This window comes from Saccopteryx leptura, chromosome 5 (assembly GCF_036850995.1).
Source record: "Saccopteryx leptura isolate mSacLep1 chromosome 5, mSacLep1_pri_phased_curated, whole genome shotgun sequence".
Lineage (NCBI taxonomy): Eukaryota > Metazoa > Chordata > Mammalia > Chiroptera > Emballonuridae > Saccopteryx > Saccopteryx leptura.
The window spans coordinates 198621653-198640720 of NC_089507.1; the positions used below are offsets into that span (position 1 = coordinate 198621653).

Sequence of the window (19068 nt, forward strand, 5' to 3'; positions counted from 1 at the left end):
AGTATAGCCTGATGTATATTAATGTGTATATTAAGGGTCTAGGTTAGAATTAGGTAATGTGGGTCTGAATCCTTCGTAAGCAAATAGTAAGATCTGTGACATTGGGCAAATTATTTAACTCTCTAAGCTTCAGTTCTACATACACACTCACACACACACACACACACACACACACACATATTGTCGTTGGGCTGAACTAAATGGGAAAACTTATGTAAAATGTCTTCCTTAGTGGCTGATTTATCATAAGCCCTAGAAAGCTTTCATTTACATACCATGTAACATATGTTATACAAGATATAGTGCATAGTGTACAAAGAGGGGGTGGGCAAAAACTCAGTTTACAGTTGTTCATATGGAAAATAAAACAATAAATAATAATACAAGAATAATCTCTGTTTCACGTATGCACAGCTGTAAACCTACCTTTGCCTGCCTGTGCAGTATATAATCTTTAGTGTATTCTACAGAATATGTATGACATAGTGTGAATATATATAAATAAGTACCTACATAAGTAGATAGAGTACATTATATGTAAATTGCATGAATACGTAATATATAGATACTATTTTTATTAACAGTCATTAACCTCCCAAAACAAATCTGAAATAACAGTGTTCAAGTTCAAGTGTGATTGCAAAAGGTTTTCAGGTAACAAACTGAAAGCTGACAATGAACTCACCAGGGAAGGATTGGCTTATGCGAGGGTCAAGGGTCAAGAGTCAAAAGAGACTGAAAAGCAGGACGAGGCAACAGTGACCCTTGGCTCCTCCCTGACTGGCAGTAAGTAGTTCTTGTGTTGGACCAGAATGAAAGCATAGAAGCTGCTGTAAAGTAATCAACAAAAATCTCCATTCTCTTCCTGAATTAGTAAAGAAAGTTCTACTCTTGCCAGCCACAATGATTCTAGAAACTGTGTGTGTGCGTGTGTGTGTGTGTGTGTGTGTGTGTGTGTGTACACGCGCGCGTACGCCCCCACGCATACCCAGGATGGGTTTTGCAGGGGGGTAGGTGGGGACAGCGCAGGCTGCAGGTGCCTGTCCTTTGCACAAGGTGTCCAAAAAAGGGGAGGGGATGGACAGGAAAGAGGGCGGCCAGCAAAACTGCAAGCCCCGTTTCACAGCGCGTGTCCTACTCGCCTACAGAAGTAACAGCTATGTGGAGCGCTGGTTTGTAGGCGCTTTACTTGTTCTTATTCATGAAATATTCATAACAACCAAAATGGAACAGCCAGGGGAAACCTTCAGCAAACTCAACTAGCCCTCCGTGCCCAAGACGCAAAGGTGAAATCCCCTGTTGAGATGCTGAATCGCAGCCCCTCCCGACCTTGGATGGGAGGCGCAAAAAGCTAACCTCCCTCCAGAAAGAGTTCTGTCCAGGCTGGCATGGACTGGCTCCCGGGGCGAGCGGGCTCTTGGGGGGCTCCGGCAGACTCCGGCAGCCTTCCCCGGCCCCCACGCGGAGACCTCGCTCGCCAGTCGCCCGCCCAGGGGCGGGGCTGCAGCCGTGGCCGCCACCGCCCGCTCTGCCCGCGCGGGGAGGGCGGGAGGCCGCTCCGAGCACACCCGGTGAACTCCCGGCACAGTGCGCCTCCCAGCAGGGGGCGGAAGGGGAGATCTCCGGGGTGGAGTCCGCCGCGCTCCCGCACGAGAGAGCAGCGCGCCGGTCACCCGAGGATCTGGCGCCCTCGCTCACCTCGCTGACTCCAGCCTATTTCCAGCTCCACCAGCTCCCGCCCCCACCGGGTCCCGCGCCCCTCCGGGCCAGACGAGTCAGGTCCCACTCCGCCCCACTCAGAGTGCTCATTGGCCACCCAGGGCCTGCCCTGTCTCCATAAATGCTTGGTCCCCGGGCATGGACCATGGAGAGGGCCGGGAAGAAACCGCAGCGCCCGTGGCATCTCTTCTACCCTCCTTGACATCTCCACTTCGCGGCTCCGGTCCTGGAAGTCAGACTTGCAGACCCACAGACAGTCCCCCGTATCTCTCCCCTTCGTCTTCCAAGAGGCACCTGACCCTTGGCTGTCCTCCTCCAGCCCCTGCGGCCAGCACTCGGCGGGCACCAGCGCCCTGAGGCTGCCACACAGGGCAGCGTAGAGCATCCTCGCCGGGGTCCTTTCTGTCCCTCTTCCGCCCCCTCCATCACACCTGCTGGTCCTTTTTGCCTTTCTTTCCCAGCATCGTCACGCCCCCAAACCCAGCCGGCGCCACTTAGTAACCTCTCCTTTCTCGGTCCCCACGCGTTCTGGGGCGCCTGGTCTCCCTCGCGGCTATGAGCTCCTCCAGCAGCAAAAGCCGCTCCCTTGTCGCCTTCCTACAACAGCTGCGCAATCTCGGGCAGCTCCCCAGACCCGTGACATCGACGGCGTGCGCATCCCCTCGACCGCGGGAGGTGCCACTCTGCCCGTTGATGGAACCTGGCGAGGCGCAGAACGCGGCCGCCCTGCCGGGCCCCACCAACTGGCCACTGCTGGGCAGCCTGCTGGAGATTCTCTGGAAAGGGGGGCTCAAGAAACAGCATGACACGCTGGTAAATAGCTGGTTGCGCCCCAAATTCCCTCTCCCTTCCCTGCCCTGCGCTCCAAACCCTTCCCCAGGCGCGCGGCCCGAGCACACAGTGCGCTCGGGTGTCTCTGCCGCCGTGGTTCCCGGGAAGAAGGGGGCGGGAGCAGGGAAAAGCGCGTTTGGGACTGCGAGGGATGCGCTCTGACTTCGCGCTGTGCCCCGCCGGCTGCAGGCGGAGTACCACAAGAAGTATGGCAAGATTTTCCGAATGAAGCTGGGTTCCTTCGACTCGGTGCACCTGGGTTCGCCGTGCCTGCTGGAAGCGCTGTACCGCACCGAGAGCGCGTACCCCCAGCGGCTGGAGATCAAACCCTGGAAGGCCTATCGCGACTATCGCCAAGAGGGCTACGGGCTGCTCATTCTGTGAGTCGGGAGGCAGGATGCGGGCCAGCGACTGCGCCTAATACGCTTGGAAACTGGGAAGAGGTTTCTTTTTATGCAAAGGACACCGAAAGCCCCTACCCGATGCAGTCACGTACTCCTGCATAGACCTGAATAGGTTGAGGGACAGCTGTACTGCGCACCCGCTTAAGATTTGAGAGCTTTCTGGCAACTGGGCAGGGCCACAACTTTGCATCAAAGAAATGCCAAAAGGCCTTATACAGATGGTGGTGGGGTGAGGTTCTGAAGTCAGCGTGACGGGAAAACATGTTATACAAACAAAATTACCCCTTAAAATTCTCTGTAACCCCTTCTTAGAAGCTCAAACGCCAGAAGTGAACTTCCTCTGTTTTTGACAGTAACCTTTCTTTCTGGAGGGGAGTGGAGGGTTATGACGTAGCTGTACTTAAAGGTGCGATGAGGCAGGGTGTCAAAGTTACATTTTAGATAGATAAATACTATAATGTGATGTGATTCCTTTGCTTTTTAATTATTACCATTTAACCAGTTAGCACTTTTTTTTACCCCCCCCCCATTTTAATGCCTAATAGTTATATTGTAAGGATATAATTAAAGGAATTCAAAACTGTAGCCATGCACAGCACACCACAGGCTGTGTGGTCCCTCAGCTATGGGGCAAGTGCAGAAGCGTGCCTGATGGAAAAACAGCCTTTTCCTAACTCCTGTAAACCTCTGACTGTGTGTTATTATTTGGAGTCAATGGCAAAATTCTAAATCTGAGGTGCTTTGTAAATGGGACTTTCAGCCCGAGACAATGGGTTGAAAGAAGACAGCATTTTTCCTTAAACAGCTCTGGGTTTCTGGTGAGGAGGTCTTTGTGCGCCTGCTATCACTGCTGGGAACTGAGGCATCTGGCCTCCCAGCTTAGACTCAGCAAGAACAGCTCAACAGCCCTGAACCCGGATGATCTGGACGTCACCTAGTCGGTGCTTTCTTTGGCTGGGAGGGAAGGTGCTTTCTCATCCTACCATCGGACTGGCCCCAAATATTCCCGTGCTAATCATCTCCGGCTACGCTTGGCCTGATTCTCAGCAATCGTTGGATGATATAGTTCACCCAGCTGCAGAGCTAGAGGGACCTCCGCCTCTTCCTCCTGTTCATTTCAGCTTTCTCTAAATAGATTTCTGCTTCTCTCCCAGGGAAGGAAAGGACTGGCAGAGAGTCCGGAGTGCCTTTCAAAAGAAACTAATGAAACCAATGGAGGTTATGAAGCTGGACAACAAGATCAATGAGGTTCGCAGGCTGGGGCCAGCTCTCCTGGGTCTCTTGGGGAGGGAGCGATGCTCACTGCACTTCAAGTCACCGCTCCAAAGTGCAGAGGGCAAAACAGGCCCTTTGGATGATTCGGGGGTCTCCACTTGCTCCTCATTTCTCTCTACATCCTCCTCCCCCAACGTCTTATTCCTCCCTCCTTCACCCTCCCTGAAGAATCTCACATTGAGGGAGCAGTTACAAGCACAGTATTTGGTATTCCACAGTGTTGGCTTTGAACATCATCCTATGTAACCTGACTGCAACATTTAACTTTCCTAAGCCTCAGTTTTCCAGTCTAGAAAATGGGAGTAATAATTCTCACTCCATGGGTTTGCTGTGATTTTAAATGAGATAATACTTATGAAGTTTCTGGGTAGTGACCTTTAAGCTGGGTTTTGCAGGGTGAGTAGGAGCCTACAAGCCAGAGAAGGTGGAGAAAGGCATCCAGGCCAAGAGAATGGCCTAGTAGAAATAGAGATGTAGGCCATGACATGATGTGTTTAGAGAATAGTACATTCAGAATGTGCGTTTTCCGAAATGATGCTGGGCAGACAGCAGGTATTGACCATGTCTTTGTGCCGTACTAAGGTATTTAGACATATCCTTTAACCAGCAGGAGGCTAGAAGGGAAGGGGTTTAAGCATACAGTAGTCTCTTTTTACTCCTATTCATTCTGGGTGTTTATTTGGAACTGAACTTGGACCCATGTAGGTGAAAGATTGCAAACCCGGAGGCTTCCAGGGGCCAGGTAATTAATCTAAACATGTAAGGCCAACAGAATGGTGCATGCCCTTTCTAGAGGTGACAGCTGCCCCAGTTCCAGCAAATGACTACCCCATGGGAATGCAGACATGGTGTCACCATTTCCTATAATTACTTATTATTATTATTGTTATTATTATTATTATTGACAAGTAGTAGAAAATCCATATGTTCATGTGACAGCTCTGAATTTTCTTATGGTAACTAATTCAAAGCACTTTTTAATGCACTATGGGGGCAAACTAAACATCATTGGTTACATGGGTGGGCTTTATAGTCATACAGGCTTTGTTCCAATCCCCAGCATGGCCACTTCTCAACTCTCTGTCCCAGGAGGAGTGCCTTAGCCTCTCTCTAAGCCTCAGTTTTCTTAATTCGTACCGAGAAAATGGGAGAAATAACAGTACTTTCTCCCTCACAAGGTTGTCGTGAGGATCAGCAAAGAAAATACGCTGTTTACAGTGCTTGCTACTATAGAAGCCCCCTTAAATGAGAGGCACTAGTCATCTAAAACCCTGACTTTGAAAACTGGCATCTAACGGCCTTATGTAACTCATCCAAGGTCACAGAGCTATTTGGTGAAGGAGCTGCATCCAGAATTTGCAGATTTCCTGGCTCCAAGTTCAACATGCTTAACACATTACCAATCAGTAAAGAGATGTTTGCCTGCTCAGATGTGGAAGCAGCAAACCTCAGGGTAGTTATAGCATTGTAGTCCTTGAAATGTCATGCCAGCAGGGACACTTGACTGATTTCTCCTTTGTGGTTTATTCCCCATTCCAATTAGAAGAAATGTTTTCCTTTCTTTAAATTTAGATCAAAGGCTGAAACTTAAGCTTCAGGGCTGCTGCCGGCAAAGCTGGGGAAATAACCCAGGACAAGGAGATTAGGGCATCAGGTGGGCTCCCAAGGGAAATCTCATAGATAATCAGTGTTGCTTCAAGAGCAGTAACCTGATGGCCCCTGAACGCGCAAGGTAGCAGAACCTGAAGTTACTTACTGAGCTCTAAACTTTTGTTTTCCTTCTATGACTAAAATGTGCTTTTGTGGTTTCTTTCTTTCAAGGTCTTGGCCGACTTTATGGGTAGAATAGACGAGCTCTGTGACGAGAGGGGCCGCGTTGAAGATTTATACAGCGAGCTGAACAAATGGTCCTTTGAAAGTAAGTTGTCCTCACTGTCTTGTTCATTTGATTTTGCAAGTGATTTTGAGGGTCAAGTGTGGCTCTGCAGACTACCTGACAACTAGGAAATGTCATAGTGGTATTTTTAATGCTTTTAGGCACTGAAATTATGTTTTGCCTGAGTTGTTTGTGTAGTCATTCAGCAAACACTCACGGAACACCTGCTATGCACTAGGCACTGTGCTAGGGACACAGAAGTGAACAAAGCGGCAACATTCTTGCTCACATGGAGCTTGGCTTCTAGTAGGGGTGGCAATAGACAAGTAAACCAATTTGAATATATACTCTGTCAAAGAGGTAAGGGGTCCAAGAAAGAACACAGGTGCCTAGATAGGGCAATTCTGCTTTGGTTAGGAGACATCTGAGGTGAAGCCTAAGGAAAAGGGAGGTGCAAGCCATAACAGTATCTTTAGGAAGATTGTACCAGACAGCAGGGAAACAGAAAGTGCAAATGCCCTGGGGTAGAAACATGAACATAGCTTTGAGGAGCTCCGAGGATGCTGGTGTGATGGGATGGGAGGGAGAGAGGAGCGGAAAAAGGTCAAGCCAGGGCCTGTAGGTCTCGACCAGACTTTTTAGTTTGAATCAGACGGACAGCCATGGAGACTTTCCCACAGAAGGGGGCATGATCACGTCCTCAAGGATCTCTCTGGGAGTAAGCAGAGCCTGGACTTAATGAGCTCACTGCCCAGGGTGGGTACAGGCCAGGGAGCAAGGCAATTTCAATAGAAATTCAATGGGTTCAAGGCGGTGGGCGAATCTGAGAGGGAGGCGTCAGGCGAGCTTGGTCTGGGGCTATGTGGCGCTACGTGGAGGTGGTGTCCTCTCAGCTCAGGCCAAGTGGGTGAGCAGGAGTTCTCCAGGTAAAAGGGAGGGCAGGAGGGATGTTTCAGGCAGAGGAAGAGATTATGCTGAAGGAACAGAAAGGCATTTGGAATGACTGCAGCATGTCCTGCGAAGGAAAGGCAGGTTGAGGGCAGAGGCGGGGAGTAAGGCAGCAGCCAGCCCTGTCGATCCACATGAGGCAGGGATAAGAGTTTGACTTTGAACCTGGGAGTATCTGGGAGTGACAGGAAGTGCTTTCAGCTAGAGGGTGGCATGGTTCAACTTGCTGCCGGGGTCGCTCTGGCTGCTGAAATGAGGGCTTAAACTGGCACCCCAAGACGGCAGCTTTTGTCCTGATCTGTCTCCTCCATCAGATCAGCCTCACTTTAGAGTTAGGGACCCGTCATCCTGAGCTCATGAGAAAGCCCCATGCAAACAAGAAATCTACAGAAGGTGTTAAGGGAAAGAGGGGTAAAGAAAGGGGATGATTACAGAGGAGCAAAGAAGTAAGTATGTTTTTGGAACTTGTCCACTGTAAATACTCAAATTAAGGAGTATCAAATGCATTTCTTTGCAAGTCAAAGAAAAGTGAACCGCGGTGGTTTAAAAAGCTATTGGCTAGTGTTATGAGAAGTCTGAGGAAGGCAGCCCGCCGTTGGCACTCGGTGATGTCGCCGGGGAGCCAAGCTCGGGCCACCTTCTCGCTCATCCAGCCTGAGCTTGTTGCAGAATGGCTACTGCAGCTCCTGGCCTCACCTCTGCCTTGTAGGCAAAAACAAAAAGAAAAGAAGGTACAGGTCCCATTTTATCTAGGAAGCAAAAAAAGTGTATTTCCTTTTGGTCTCACCGGCCAGACCTGGGTCATGTGGCCGCTCGGGCGGCTCCAGGAAGCCTGAGACGTCGGGGACCAGGATTGTCACCGGAGTCTTAGATCAGTCCTGATGAACTGCCTGAGGGCTGATACACTGACACCCTGTATAAAATCGAGATTCTCTTAGGGAAGAAATGAGCGAGAATTAGTATTGGGTAGGCGTTCATACGGTCTTCTACGCACGATATCAATGATAAACTCGGACAAAAGCAAGACATTGCAGGCGAGATTCAGGCATTTATGAAAAGGGCTTTATTTGCCCAGTGGCGTTTCTGACCAGGAGGCTCTGCAGGGGATGAGCCCACTGGAACTGGAGATCATTTCTAGAGTGATCAAACTCTCAGATTCTTTGCTTCTCCTATGTTCTTAGAAAAGATGTGATGTCTATGAGAAGTGGAATCAAGCCTACCTAATCATAGAGTCCAGATTGTGTAACAGCGCTGAATGTTTTAATTAACAGGCATCTGCCTTGTGCTCTATGAGAAGAGATTTGGGCTCCTTCAGAAGAATGCAGGGGAAGAAGCTTTGAACTTCATTATGGCCATCAAAACGGTAAGCATCCCCTGGGGGAGAGAGCGGTTTTTCTGAATGATCAACATCACAGTATTTCCCTAAGAGTGGCATGCACACAAATTTTATTATAATGGTTAAGTGTTCATTTTAATGTGTCATGTATTTTCATGCACAGATGCACATATAATAAAGAAAGCACGTTAAATCATTGTGTAGACAAAGTTAAAGTAGGTAGTTAAAAGTCAGTTGATTAAATTTCTATTTCAAAAGCCTGAAAATTTTCAGGTTTGAAATTTTTGAGTCACTTAGGTCACACAGAACTATAATAGACCTGGGAAACTGGTGAAGGACGGGCTGAAATTTAGAAATTCCAGTGACTATAAAAGTTATAGTTTTCGCCTGACCAGGTGGTGGCGCAGTGGATAGAGCGTCGGACTGGGATGCAGAAAGACCCAGGTTCGAGACCCCGAGGTCGCCAGCTTGAGCGCGGGCTCATCTGGCTTGAGCAAAGAGCTCACCAGCTTGGACCCAAGGTCGCTGGCTCCAGCAGGGGGTTACTCGGTCTGCTGAAGGCCCATGGTCAAGGCACATGTGAGAAAGCAATCAATGAACAACTAAGAAGTCGCAACGCGCAACGAGAAACTGATGATTGATGCTTCTCATCTCTCTTCGTTCCTGTCTGTCTGTCCCTGTCTATCTCTGCCTCTGTTAAAAAAAAAAAAAAAAAAAGTTATAGTTTTCATTTTTTCTTCTCTTTTCACTTTTATAAGAGCAATTTTTATTAAAACCCATTGAAAAATCATTGCAAAGATGATATTGGATATGTTGCTGGGGCTGGGGAGAGGGATATGGCTTCCAGGACCAGTGCAGAGAAGCCCGGGGAGGGGTCCTTTGAATTCGGCCTTTGGGGGAGCCACAGGGTGCCATGGTCAGAATGCTCCTGGTCCAGAGGCGAAGCTGTCTGAGAGAAACAGGGATGAAGAGGCATTTGTGTTCCTCCCAGATGATGAGCACATTTGGGAGGATGATGGTCACCCCAGTCGAGCTGCACAAGAGCCTCAACACCAAGGTCTGGCAGGCCCACACGCTGGCCTGGGACACCATCTTCAAGTCAGGTAACATGGCCACAAGCCCAGCTTTGCAAACATGAGTTCGGGGGTTGCCTTGGAGTACAGAAATTCTAAGGAAAAGGCAGGAGTTGGCATTTTATTGTCTTGGGGGACTGGAAATGGTTAAAGACAAGAGCTTTGGAGTCAGAGATGCCTGGGCGCAAGTCCCCGGTCTGTCACTGGTGTGGTGGGTTGGCCAAATGTGCCATCTCCTTTCCATCATCACTTGTCTTATTTCTGAAATGGGCTAAGAACAACAGGAGCAATAATAAGAATAGCACGTACCTCAGTGCCACTGTTTCTAGGTCTAATATAGATAATGTGAGAGCCTGGTATATGACAGTTTCTCAATGGGTCAGAACTATTTCTGCTACCTTATAGAGGGAATATTTGATGCTAGATATCATTCTATGATAAAATAATACATTATATATATTTAACTACCTTATTTAACTTCCACCAAAAATCCTATGTTAGATCCTCCTATTAGGCCCCAGTAACAGAACTGAGGGATAAAGAAGTAACTTTCTCAACATTACACATTAGGTGATGGCAAAGCCTGTGGTTTGAAGCCAAACAGAAAGTCTCCTGAAGTTCTAACTTCACCCGCGAGACCAATTTATTGTCATCATTTCCACTGTCACCATCACCACTGTTATGATTCTGGTGGTGGTTCGCGTCATGGATTGTAGTGAGGGAGACCCATGCCTAGAATGCACTTTACAAACATTGGAAAATTGTACTATTATTGTAAATGTTCATGGGCACTGCATTAGTGTGTGTGTGTGTGTGTGTGTGCGTGTGTGTATTAACATTGGGGGAGGGCGTTCTTCCCTCCTCTACTGCCAAGATTTGGGAGCCACACTCAGTATTAGAGTGTCTGCCTGTATTAGTGACCATATCAGCTAGACACGTGGATCTGCGTTCAACTTCTGATTCTGAGAGTGGACCCAAACCCACCTCCGTCTCCTGATGATCCCCTCCAAGCTTTATGCTCTTACTAGTCAAGGTGTGACCTGCCGACCAGCAGCACCAACACAACCTGAGAGCTTGTTAGAAATGCAAACTTCCGGGGCCCTTCCCGGATCCCAGTTTCCAGATCTACCCTGTAAGGAGATGCCCAGCCATTGCCGTGCACTTTGAAGTTTGAGAAGCCCTGTTCATGTGGGCACCAATCCATCCTTGATGACGCAGCAGGGCAGCATGAGCACATCTAACCATGTTAGTCCCTGACAAGACCTTCCCAATATTGTAAGGATTTCATCTGAGGTTTCCTTTCATTCTTTTCCTCATCCAAATGTTCAGCTGACTTCCTCTCCCTTTTCTCTTCCCCAATAGTCAAATCTTGTATCAATCACCGGTTAGAGAGGCACTCGGAGCAGCCCAGCGCCGATTTTCTCTGTGACATTTATCACCGCAATCAGCTCTCAAAGAAGGAATTGTATGCGGCTGTCACAGAGCTCCAGCTGGCTGCGGTGGAAACGGTAAGTGTGCGCCTGATCTCCGGTCGGGTAAATCAACGGTCCGTGACATCTCTCTTCGTGATGCATTTTAAATAGTCATTCAACTCACTCGCTCCACAAGAATTAACTAAGCGCTAGCTTAGCAAAAATAAAAATCTCATAACCAGGTGCTATGGGAGACCCAATGCACAGCCTTTTTGCTCAAACTGATAGGAGAATTCTCCTCGTGATTCTATCCTAGTGATGAAACTTCAGAGCAGGCGTTAAGTGCCGTGATAGCGTGAAAACCGCTACGAGAATTCAGAATCAGTAAGCTTCCACGCCGCAGCAAGATCGCTGACCCAGGTGTTAAGTTGGATACGCTTGAGGTGGTTGTGCAGGTGACCTAACTGGGGTGGTTATTTATTATAAAAATATTGAAAAACTCTCTGCCAGACCGGTAATATTTTTATGCTTAGAACTGTAAACATGGTGAGTCTGGGAAACATTGATTTTCATTTAAATGAAACAATTAATTTAAACTACTAAAATTCTGTCACTGATGTAGGCAGTGGACACTCCTGGTAGGTACTCAATACAGTCAGACTCCAAACACAGATACTGACAAGCGTTCAGGTGGGTTTAATTGGCCTTGATTTATTTTTGTGGTATCACTGGAGTGATGCATATTAATATTGCTCATAGGAGTAACTTTTCCTGCACAAATAGTCTCTTAGAAGAATGTGTCCAAGTTCATTTCTTTTTCATGCCCTTTCCATATTGTTTCTTGTCTGCAGAAAAAACAGCATTTTCTACATTGGGGAACTGCAAGATTTTGGTTTCAGCTCACAATCCTGCAGGCTGTCAAAGTGGCAATTTATTTCAGCTCACTCTCCTGGGGACTCCCAGCTCCTTAGAGCAATAAAAGTAAAACTTCACCCAGTGTTTTGCAGCTGGAATGTGAGCTCTGTGAGGGTGATGCCTTAGTTTGGTCCCCTGCTGTATTCCGAGGATGTAGACTAGCACTTGCCAGGTAGTAGATGCTCGATAGATGCAACCTAATAAATGAAAGCATTCAGGAACTACTGAATGCCTACTATGTGCCAGGCACCTTTCCAGATACAGGGACACACCACTGTGAACCAGTTCTCCTCCTGAAACTTAAATAGTAGTGAGGAACAGATAATGGATGTGTAAACAAACAAATAAATAGGATTATTTCAGATAGTGGTACATGGAGGAATGGAGGAAGTCATCAGGGTGATGTAACAAAGATATAGGGGGAAGGGTCCCTCTCTGGAGCTGACATTGAAATATTGAAGAGGAAACCATGGGAAGATCTGGTAGAAGAGCACTCCAAGTAGTAGAAATAGCATATGCCAAGGCCCTGGGGCAGAAAGGAAATGGAGCTACAGATCTAGCAAATGTGGTCAGGGTTGAGATTGGAGGCGTTGATGGGCCATATTAAACAGGAGCCGTAGCAAGGCATTTGGATTTTATGACACCTGTGACAGAAAGCCCTTGGAGTATTTTAAGCAAGGGAGTAACCTGATCAAATTTATGCTTTGTAAAGTGGGCGCCTGCTGGTGGTGGAGAGTGGGCCTAGCAAAGAGTGCAAGCAGGAAGGCCAGCTATGAGATGGGACTCCTCGATGGAGGTCAAGCTGGGACAGTTGATGCCCGTGAGGTTTCACAGGCCACTTCCCCTCCACTCAGCCCCCACAGCTATCCTGACAGGCACGGGCTGTCTTACAGGGCTTTGGTGAAAGCTACAGTTATCTGCCTTTTGGAAACTCTATTTGGTACTTGTGGTGAAGGACTTACTGATATGGTTAAATCTGTTTCTTTTTTTAGTCTTGGCTATTCTGAAAGACTCATTTGGAGAATCAGAGAAATTTGAAAGTCTCTCTAATTTGGCGGCTACGCCCTCTTCCTGTTTTGTAAATTAGACTCTTGTACTAATGCCGTCCACAGTTTATTTGCAGCTGAGGTTGCCAGTCCTCTGACATAAAGAAGCCTGTCTTGGGGACATCTTCTTCCAAAAATAATAAACACCATTGGCTCTGAATTGTCTTGCACTTTGCTCATTTATGTGACTGGCACATGGTACTTAGCAAAAGCAACTTCCTGTCTGCAGGGAGGGGACACAATGACCATTTTTATGGGACTATTTGGTTTAAATCAGCTAAAAAAGACCTAAGAAGCAAATACTTATGACTACCAGTGGTGAATATTATAATGCTAAAACCTACGCTTGGCTGCTTCTGACAATAGTTTTCTCTTCTCATTGACTTTGGAAAGGAAATAAAGAATGCCACTTAAAAGGCCGTGTGCCTTTGTCAGAGACTGTGGCGAGCACCTTGAACGACTCAGCTCGATGCTAGAATTTCTTATTTTGGTGTTGGCGCCCTCCTACAAGGGTTCTTTGCGTGTGGCTGAAACACTGAGTATAGATAACACCTTTATATTTTTGTGGTAACTTGTTAGGGTGTGGCAAAGAAACCTTTGTTTTCAATTCCAGAAATGCAGTCTCTTGTGTGTTTGCCCTGTAAAATTAAAATGAAAATCTCTTACAGCAAGACTCCTAGGATCTCCGTTCCACTCTCCCCGCTAAATTTTTATATCAATTTTTATATTAAATAATTCTCTAATTAAACTCTTTTCTTTTGAGATAATCATAGATTCACATACAGTACAAAAAAAAAGAAAGGAAGAAAGAAAGAGAGAGAAAGAAAGAAAGAAAGAAAGAAAGAAGGAAGGAAGGAAGGAAGGAAGGAAGGAAGGAAGGAAGGAAGGAAGGAAGGAAGGAAGGAAGGAAGGGAAGGAAGGAAGGAAGGAAGGAAGGAAGGAAGGAAGGAAGGAAGGAAGGAAGGAAGGAAGGAAGGAAGGGAAGAAAAGAAAGAAGGAAAGAAAGAAAGAAAGAAAGAAAGAAAGAAAGAAAGAAAGAAAGAAAGAAAGAAAGAAAGAAGAGAGGGAGGGAGGGAGGGAGGGAGGGAGGGAGGGAGGGAAGGAAGGAAGGAAGGAAGGAAGGAAGGAAGGAAGGAAGGAAGGAAGGAAGGAAGGAAGGAAGAAAAGAAAGAAAGAAAGAAAGAAAGAAAGAAAGAAAGAAAGAAAGAAAGAAAGAAAGAAAGAAAGAAAGAAAGAAAGAAAGAAAGAAAGAAGAGGGCCCCTCCTATGCTTCACTCAGTTTCCCTCAGTGGTAGCATCTTGCATAATAATAAACGTTATCACAACCCGGAAACTGACTCTGATCTAATCCACCTCTCCCCTTCCATTCCACCAATTTTACCTGCACTCCCTTTATGTTCAAACCATTTTTTTGTACCAAACTATATTTTAAGTGTCCTAATGTGGCAAATTATTTACAGAATTTGGCTTTGATTACCTCAGTAAATAAGCTATTCTTATTTTCTAAAATAAATTGAGGTTTTCATAGGTTGTATTCAGTTAAGGCACAGCCAATAAGGACATGTGAAAAACACCTTTTTTCTTTTTCTTTCTTCTTCTTTTTTTTTTTTCTTTGCAGAGCAAGATGGTAGGCAGCACCTTTGGTTCAACCCAAACTGCTTTTAAGGCAGTTTCTTTGCAAGGAACTCAAGTTTGTGTCTATTGGTTTTTCAGACAGCAAACAGCTTAATGTGGATTCTCTACAATTTATCCCGTAATCCCCACGTGCAGCAAAAGCTTCTGAAGGAAATTCAGAATGCACTGCCTGAGAATCGGATGCCACGGGCAGAGGATTTGAGGAATATACCATATTTGAAGGCCTGTTTGAAAGAATCCATGAGGTAAGAACACACACCCGAGCCAGTATGAACCTGTCAGAAAGTTGTTCTCTTAAACACACAAGAAGGGGTCCCCTGCTTAGACAGGCCCCACAGTTGATCCTTAACCATTTATGAAACTGGGAGGAAAAAAAAAGAACCTTAGGACCATATTCTATTTCTTTTACTCATTTCCTAAATAATTTGGGTGAATTCTATTACATCTTGAAAAGTCAGTGTCTTCCCCTTAAAATGGTGATAATGTAATACTCGAATGAATGCTGTACGCACTAATTAGGATTCCGGGCAGGACTGAAGGATCTGAGATGACAGTCCAGCCAGGAAACCCTATTATTATATGATAAGACATCAAGACATCTTTGTGCCTCAGGTCTAAAATGTTCTTCGAGAATTCTTTTCATACCCTTTCTGGGAAACAAAACTTGCACCATTTTAGGATTAAAATGAAATATCGTTATCTTCATAAAACACAGATAGGAGAAACCTAGAACAAACATCAAGATTCAGGGTGACATGTGAAAAACATGCACATTTGAATTCTAGAATGAAACAGGGAAACCACTATGGGCAGCTACTAAGCAGGTCTGTACAGTGGGGTCCTGACAACCCTATAATAGAATGAAAACAAGAGGCATAACTATCGGGAAGAAAGAGACAGAACACCTTTATGAAGACTTGTGATCGGGTTTCCCTTTGGCATTAGGAAACGATGCAACAATTATTCACTGAACCAGTATCTGTGTCCCCATCAAATACTTGAAGCTAGAACAGGGGTCGGGAACCTTTTTGGCTGAGAGAGCCATGAATGCCACATATTTTAAAATGTAATTCCGTGAGAGCCATACAACAACCCGTGTATGTTATGCATTATCCAATAAAAATTTGGTGTTGTCCTGAAGGACAGCTGTGATGGCCCCAGCCACTCGCAACCATGAACATGAACGGTAGGAAATAAATGGATTGTAATACATGAGAATGTTTTACATTTTTAACGTTATTATTATTTTTTTATTAAAGATTTGTCTGCGAGCCAGATGCAGCCATCAAAAGAGCCACATCTGGCTCGCGAGTGATAGATTCCCGACCCCTGAGCTAGAACTTGGTCTATACCTACCTTGACCTCCCTGATTTGGATTTTTCAGGCTTACCCCGACTGTGCCCTTTACCACTAGGACTCTTGACAAGGCAACGGTTCTGGGGGAATATGCTTTACCCAAAGGAGTAAGTAGAATTCGTACGCTTTGTACCTTATAGGGCTTTGAAAATCACACTTTCCAAAATAAGCGTCTGATCCCCCTAAAAATGCTTAAAGGGAAAACATTCATTTTGCAAATATGTAGATTGCAGTGCCTGGTTGACATGTTGCATCATGTAGTGTTAGGAATAAAGGCTATGGAGATGGCCTGGGTTCAAGTATAGATTTAGGTGAGCCTCACACCTTTCTCATCTGTAAAATGGAGATAGTAAGAAAATCTACCACAGGCAGTTGTTGTGAGAATGTGATACAAAGTCTACAAGTACCTTCAAGTCTTGAAATGTACCTGACACATTTCCAGCCCTCCATACAGGTTGGCAATCATCATTACTATGTATTTGTGGGTAGCTTTTACATTTGTAAGGTAATGGCTTTTATTAGTTTCGCTCTTCAAACGTCTTCTGCTTATTTTAAATGCCACTTGTTTCTGTGTGTTTTTAGACAGTGTTGATGCTCAATACCCAGGTGTTGGGATCCAATGAAAAAGATTTTGAAGAGTCAAGTCAGTTCAGACCCGAACGGTGGCTTCAAGAGGAAAAGAAGATTAATCCTTTTGCACACCTTCCGTTTGGCGTTGGGAAAAGAATGTGCATCGGTCGGCGGTTAGCTGAGCTCCAGCTCCACCTGGCTCTTTGCTGGGTAAGACCCTAATGGCTTTCCACTGTTGTGTTCTGTGCTAGTCCACAAGGCAGGAGGACAGGGTTCATTCTGCTTTTTTGCGCATGTGTGTTCCAGATCGTCCGCAAATATGACATCGTGGCCACAGACCACGAGCCGGTGGAGATGCTGCACTTAGGCATCCTGGTGCCCAGCCGGGAGCTCCCCATCGCTTTCCGCCAGCGGTAAGAGGCCTCAGGTGAGCATCTGGGACTCTGTGCATGACAAGGGGTGAGCGGAGCCCGGAAGTCAGCCAGACCTGGGCTTGAATCCCTGCTCACCACTGATTCTCTGGATGACCTTAAGTAATTACTTAACCATTCTGCCTCCATTTTATTTTTCATTTGTAAAATGGGGACCAAAGTAGTATCTATCCAGAAAGTTGATATGAATACAAAATACTTAAGCCCAGGGCCTGGCGTCAACTAAGTCCTCAATAAAGTTGCTATTATGGTTTTTTTGTTTTGTTTTGTTTTTACCAAGACCTGGAGTGGCGATTTTCTCTTCTTCTGCAAGAATGGTGCTTGTGGCTTCTGCATGTCTCAGAAGCAAGCTTCAAAAGCTGGAGCATGAAATAGCACACAAAGGACATTTAAGCATCGTGTTTATCTTCTTTCTTGTGTACGACTGTTCCAGCAGCTGCACTGTCTATTGATAATGGTATTGAAGATCATATCTGACTCAGGGAAGCGGACTGAGTGTTGTAATACAGGTCAAGTGCGGGTTTACATTTGACCCATGTCGGCACCACCCTGGCTTACATAGAATTGCCCACAATCTCGTTTCCTCCTGAATTTTCCATGACATGATAGAAAGGCGGGGCCCTTGCCACTTAGTCGGGTACAAGTCACTAAATGTTTCTGTCCCTGCCCAATCAGATTGTCTGCTTGAATCTTTACTACTCCAAAGTAAGTTTACAGAATCGCGATGGAAGACCTTGTGTAGCTAAATCATCTGGAGCTCAGGGAAATATGGGCAATCCATTTATTGTAACTCTGCTTAGTGTAATATTTGGAAACACATCTGCTTGATAACATAAGCAAAGCCAAATGTTGGTTAAAGTTATCAGGTCCCTATGCCACTGCACTTTGAAATAGAAACATCATTGGGAAATTACCTCTATTTTAAGCAGTATTTTAATGAAGTCAAACCCTCTTATCTCAGAATACCTTCATGATTTACTGGGGCGTCATTTAGTTAAAGGATCCTGAAATTATTTAGTAAATGTTTTTCCTCTATGGCATTAAGGAGTTGGATCAACAGTTCTAAATTGTATGTGTTATGTGTGCATCCTAGTGGTAACTAGCTTAAGTCATTTTTTTGAAATATATGTGATTTCATTTATGGTTTGGGGCAATGTGGTAATGTTCAGCCAAAGCTTAAAAATATTTAGTGATTTCCCGTGCTTTAATTTCCCCATTTGTAGGATGGGACAGTAGCAAAGTGTACTTACATTATAGATTAACGATATGGGGGGGATAATTGGTAATACAAGAATAAACCCTGTGTTTTGCATACTCACAACTGGAAACCTATTTTTGCCCACCCCTGTATAACCCATCTTAGGTGACTTGAACTTCTTGGGAAAATACAATTTCACAAATGAAAAAGTGCATAGGGATTTATGCAATACTTATAAAACTTTCTTTAAAAACAGTGTTTACATATGTTGTATTTACACATATTTTTACTACCACTTTTCCTAAAAGTGTACTATATATTTCTGTATATTTGATAAAGATTTCCCTTTTTAGGTTGTATTTTTAGAACATTTTATAAGTATATACATGTATACCTTTGTATTTGTATAAGTATGTACATATTGCCAAAATTACGCTTTCTCTCCGCTATGAAATTTTTAAAAATTATAAATCCATGTGTGGTCAGATGTTATCTGTGTATCTTTTTTTGAATTCCCTGAAAGTAAGAATAAAGGTTTTAAAATTTGAGAGATGTTTCCTCTTCATCGCACTTGTTACAAAGAAATTTTAGAATTCAAATTTTGTCTTACGAGAAAAAATTCTCCTGTGGCCATTTCACGAGCTCTGAATCACAAAGTCTGCCTTAATGAACATCTGGACGTCAATAGCGGTTTTACAGGAAAATGATCATTTGAATGGCAAAATAATTCTCCTTTTTGTTTTCCTGCTTAAATAGCTGGCAAGCCCATTACTTCTGTCTCCAACTGAACCCCAGCTGATCCCCGTCTTGTTTCCCTTCAGTCTGCTCCTGTACACTTGCCATGTTAGTCTTTTCAAAACCCAAGTCTGACCGTGTCTCATTCCTGCTTCTGTGGCTTCCTATTGATCTTACAAACGCCAGTTCCTGCAGCTGGATGTGGGTGTCCTGTAAAGGACGGTCCACACTGACCCACAGGCCCCAGCCCGCGACACCCTCACCCTGAATGTCTCCAGACTCCAGCCACAACCGCTCCTGCCAGCTCC

The 19068-nt window shown here is 45.4% G+C and overlaps 1 protein-coding gene across 1 annotated transcript; it reads left to right on the forward strand.

Moving 5' to 3' along the window:
• The first annotated feature begins 1688 nt into the window (after positions 1-1688).
• Positions 1689-18573, forward strand: CYP24A1 (cytochrome P450 family 24 subfamily A member 1). Its single transcript, XM_066387449.1, has 12 exons — positions 1689-2532; positions 2740-2930; positions 4109-4202; positions 6051-6147; positions 8325-8416; positions 9381-9492; positions 10825-10970; positions 14549-14715; positions 15855-15933; positions 16409-16606; positions 16703-16823; positions 17108-18573. The coding sequence occupies exons 1-11, from the start codon at positions 2275-2277 to the stop codon at positions 16811-16813; spliced, it is 1545 nt and encodes a 514-aa protein (XP_066243546.1). The 5' UTR covers positions 1689-2274; the 3' UTR covers positions 16814-16823; positions 17108-18573.
• Positions 18574-19068: the final 495 nt, after the last annotated feature.

Bases quoted from the DNA above. Each gene is read 5' to 3' on its own strand.
- CYP24A1 (XM_066387449.1), top strand. From the start codon at position 2,275: ATGAGCTCCTCCAGCAGCAAAAGCCGCTCCCTTGTCGCCTTCCTACAA. The intron at 6,148-8,324 runs GTAAGTTGTCCT...TTTAATTAACAG, and splicing joins GAACAAATGGTCCTTTGAAA to GCATCTGCCTTGTGCTCTAT. The intron at 9,493-10,824 runs GTAACATGGCCA...CTTCCCCAATAG, and splicing joins GGACACCATCTTCAAGTCAG to TCAAATCTTGTATCAATCAC.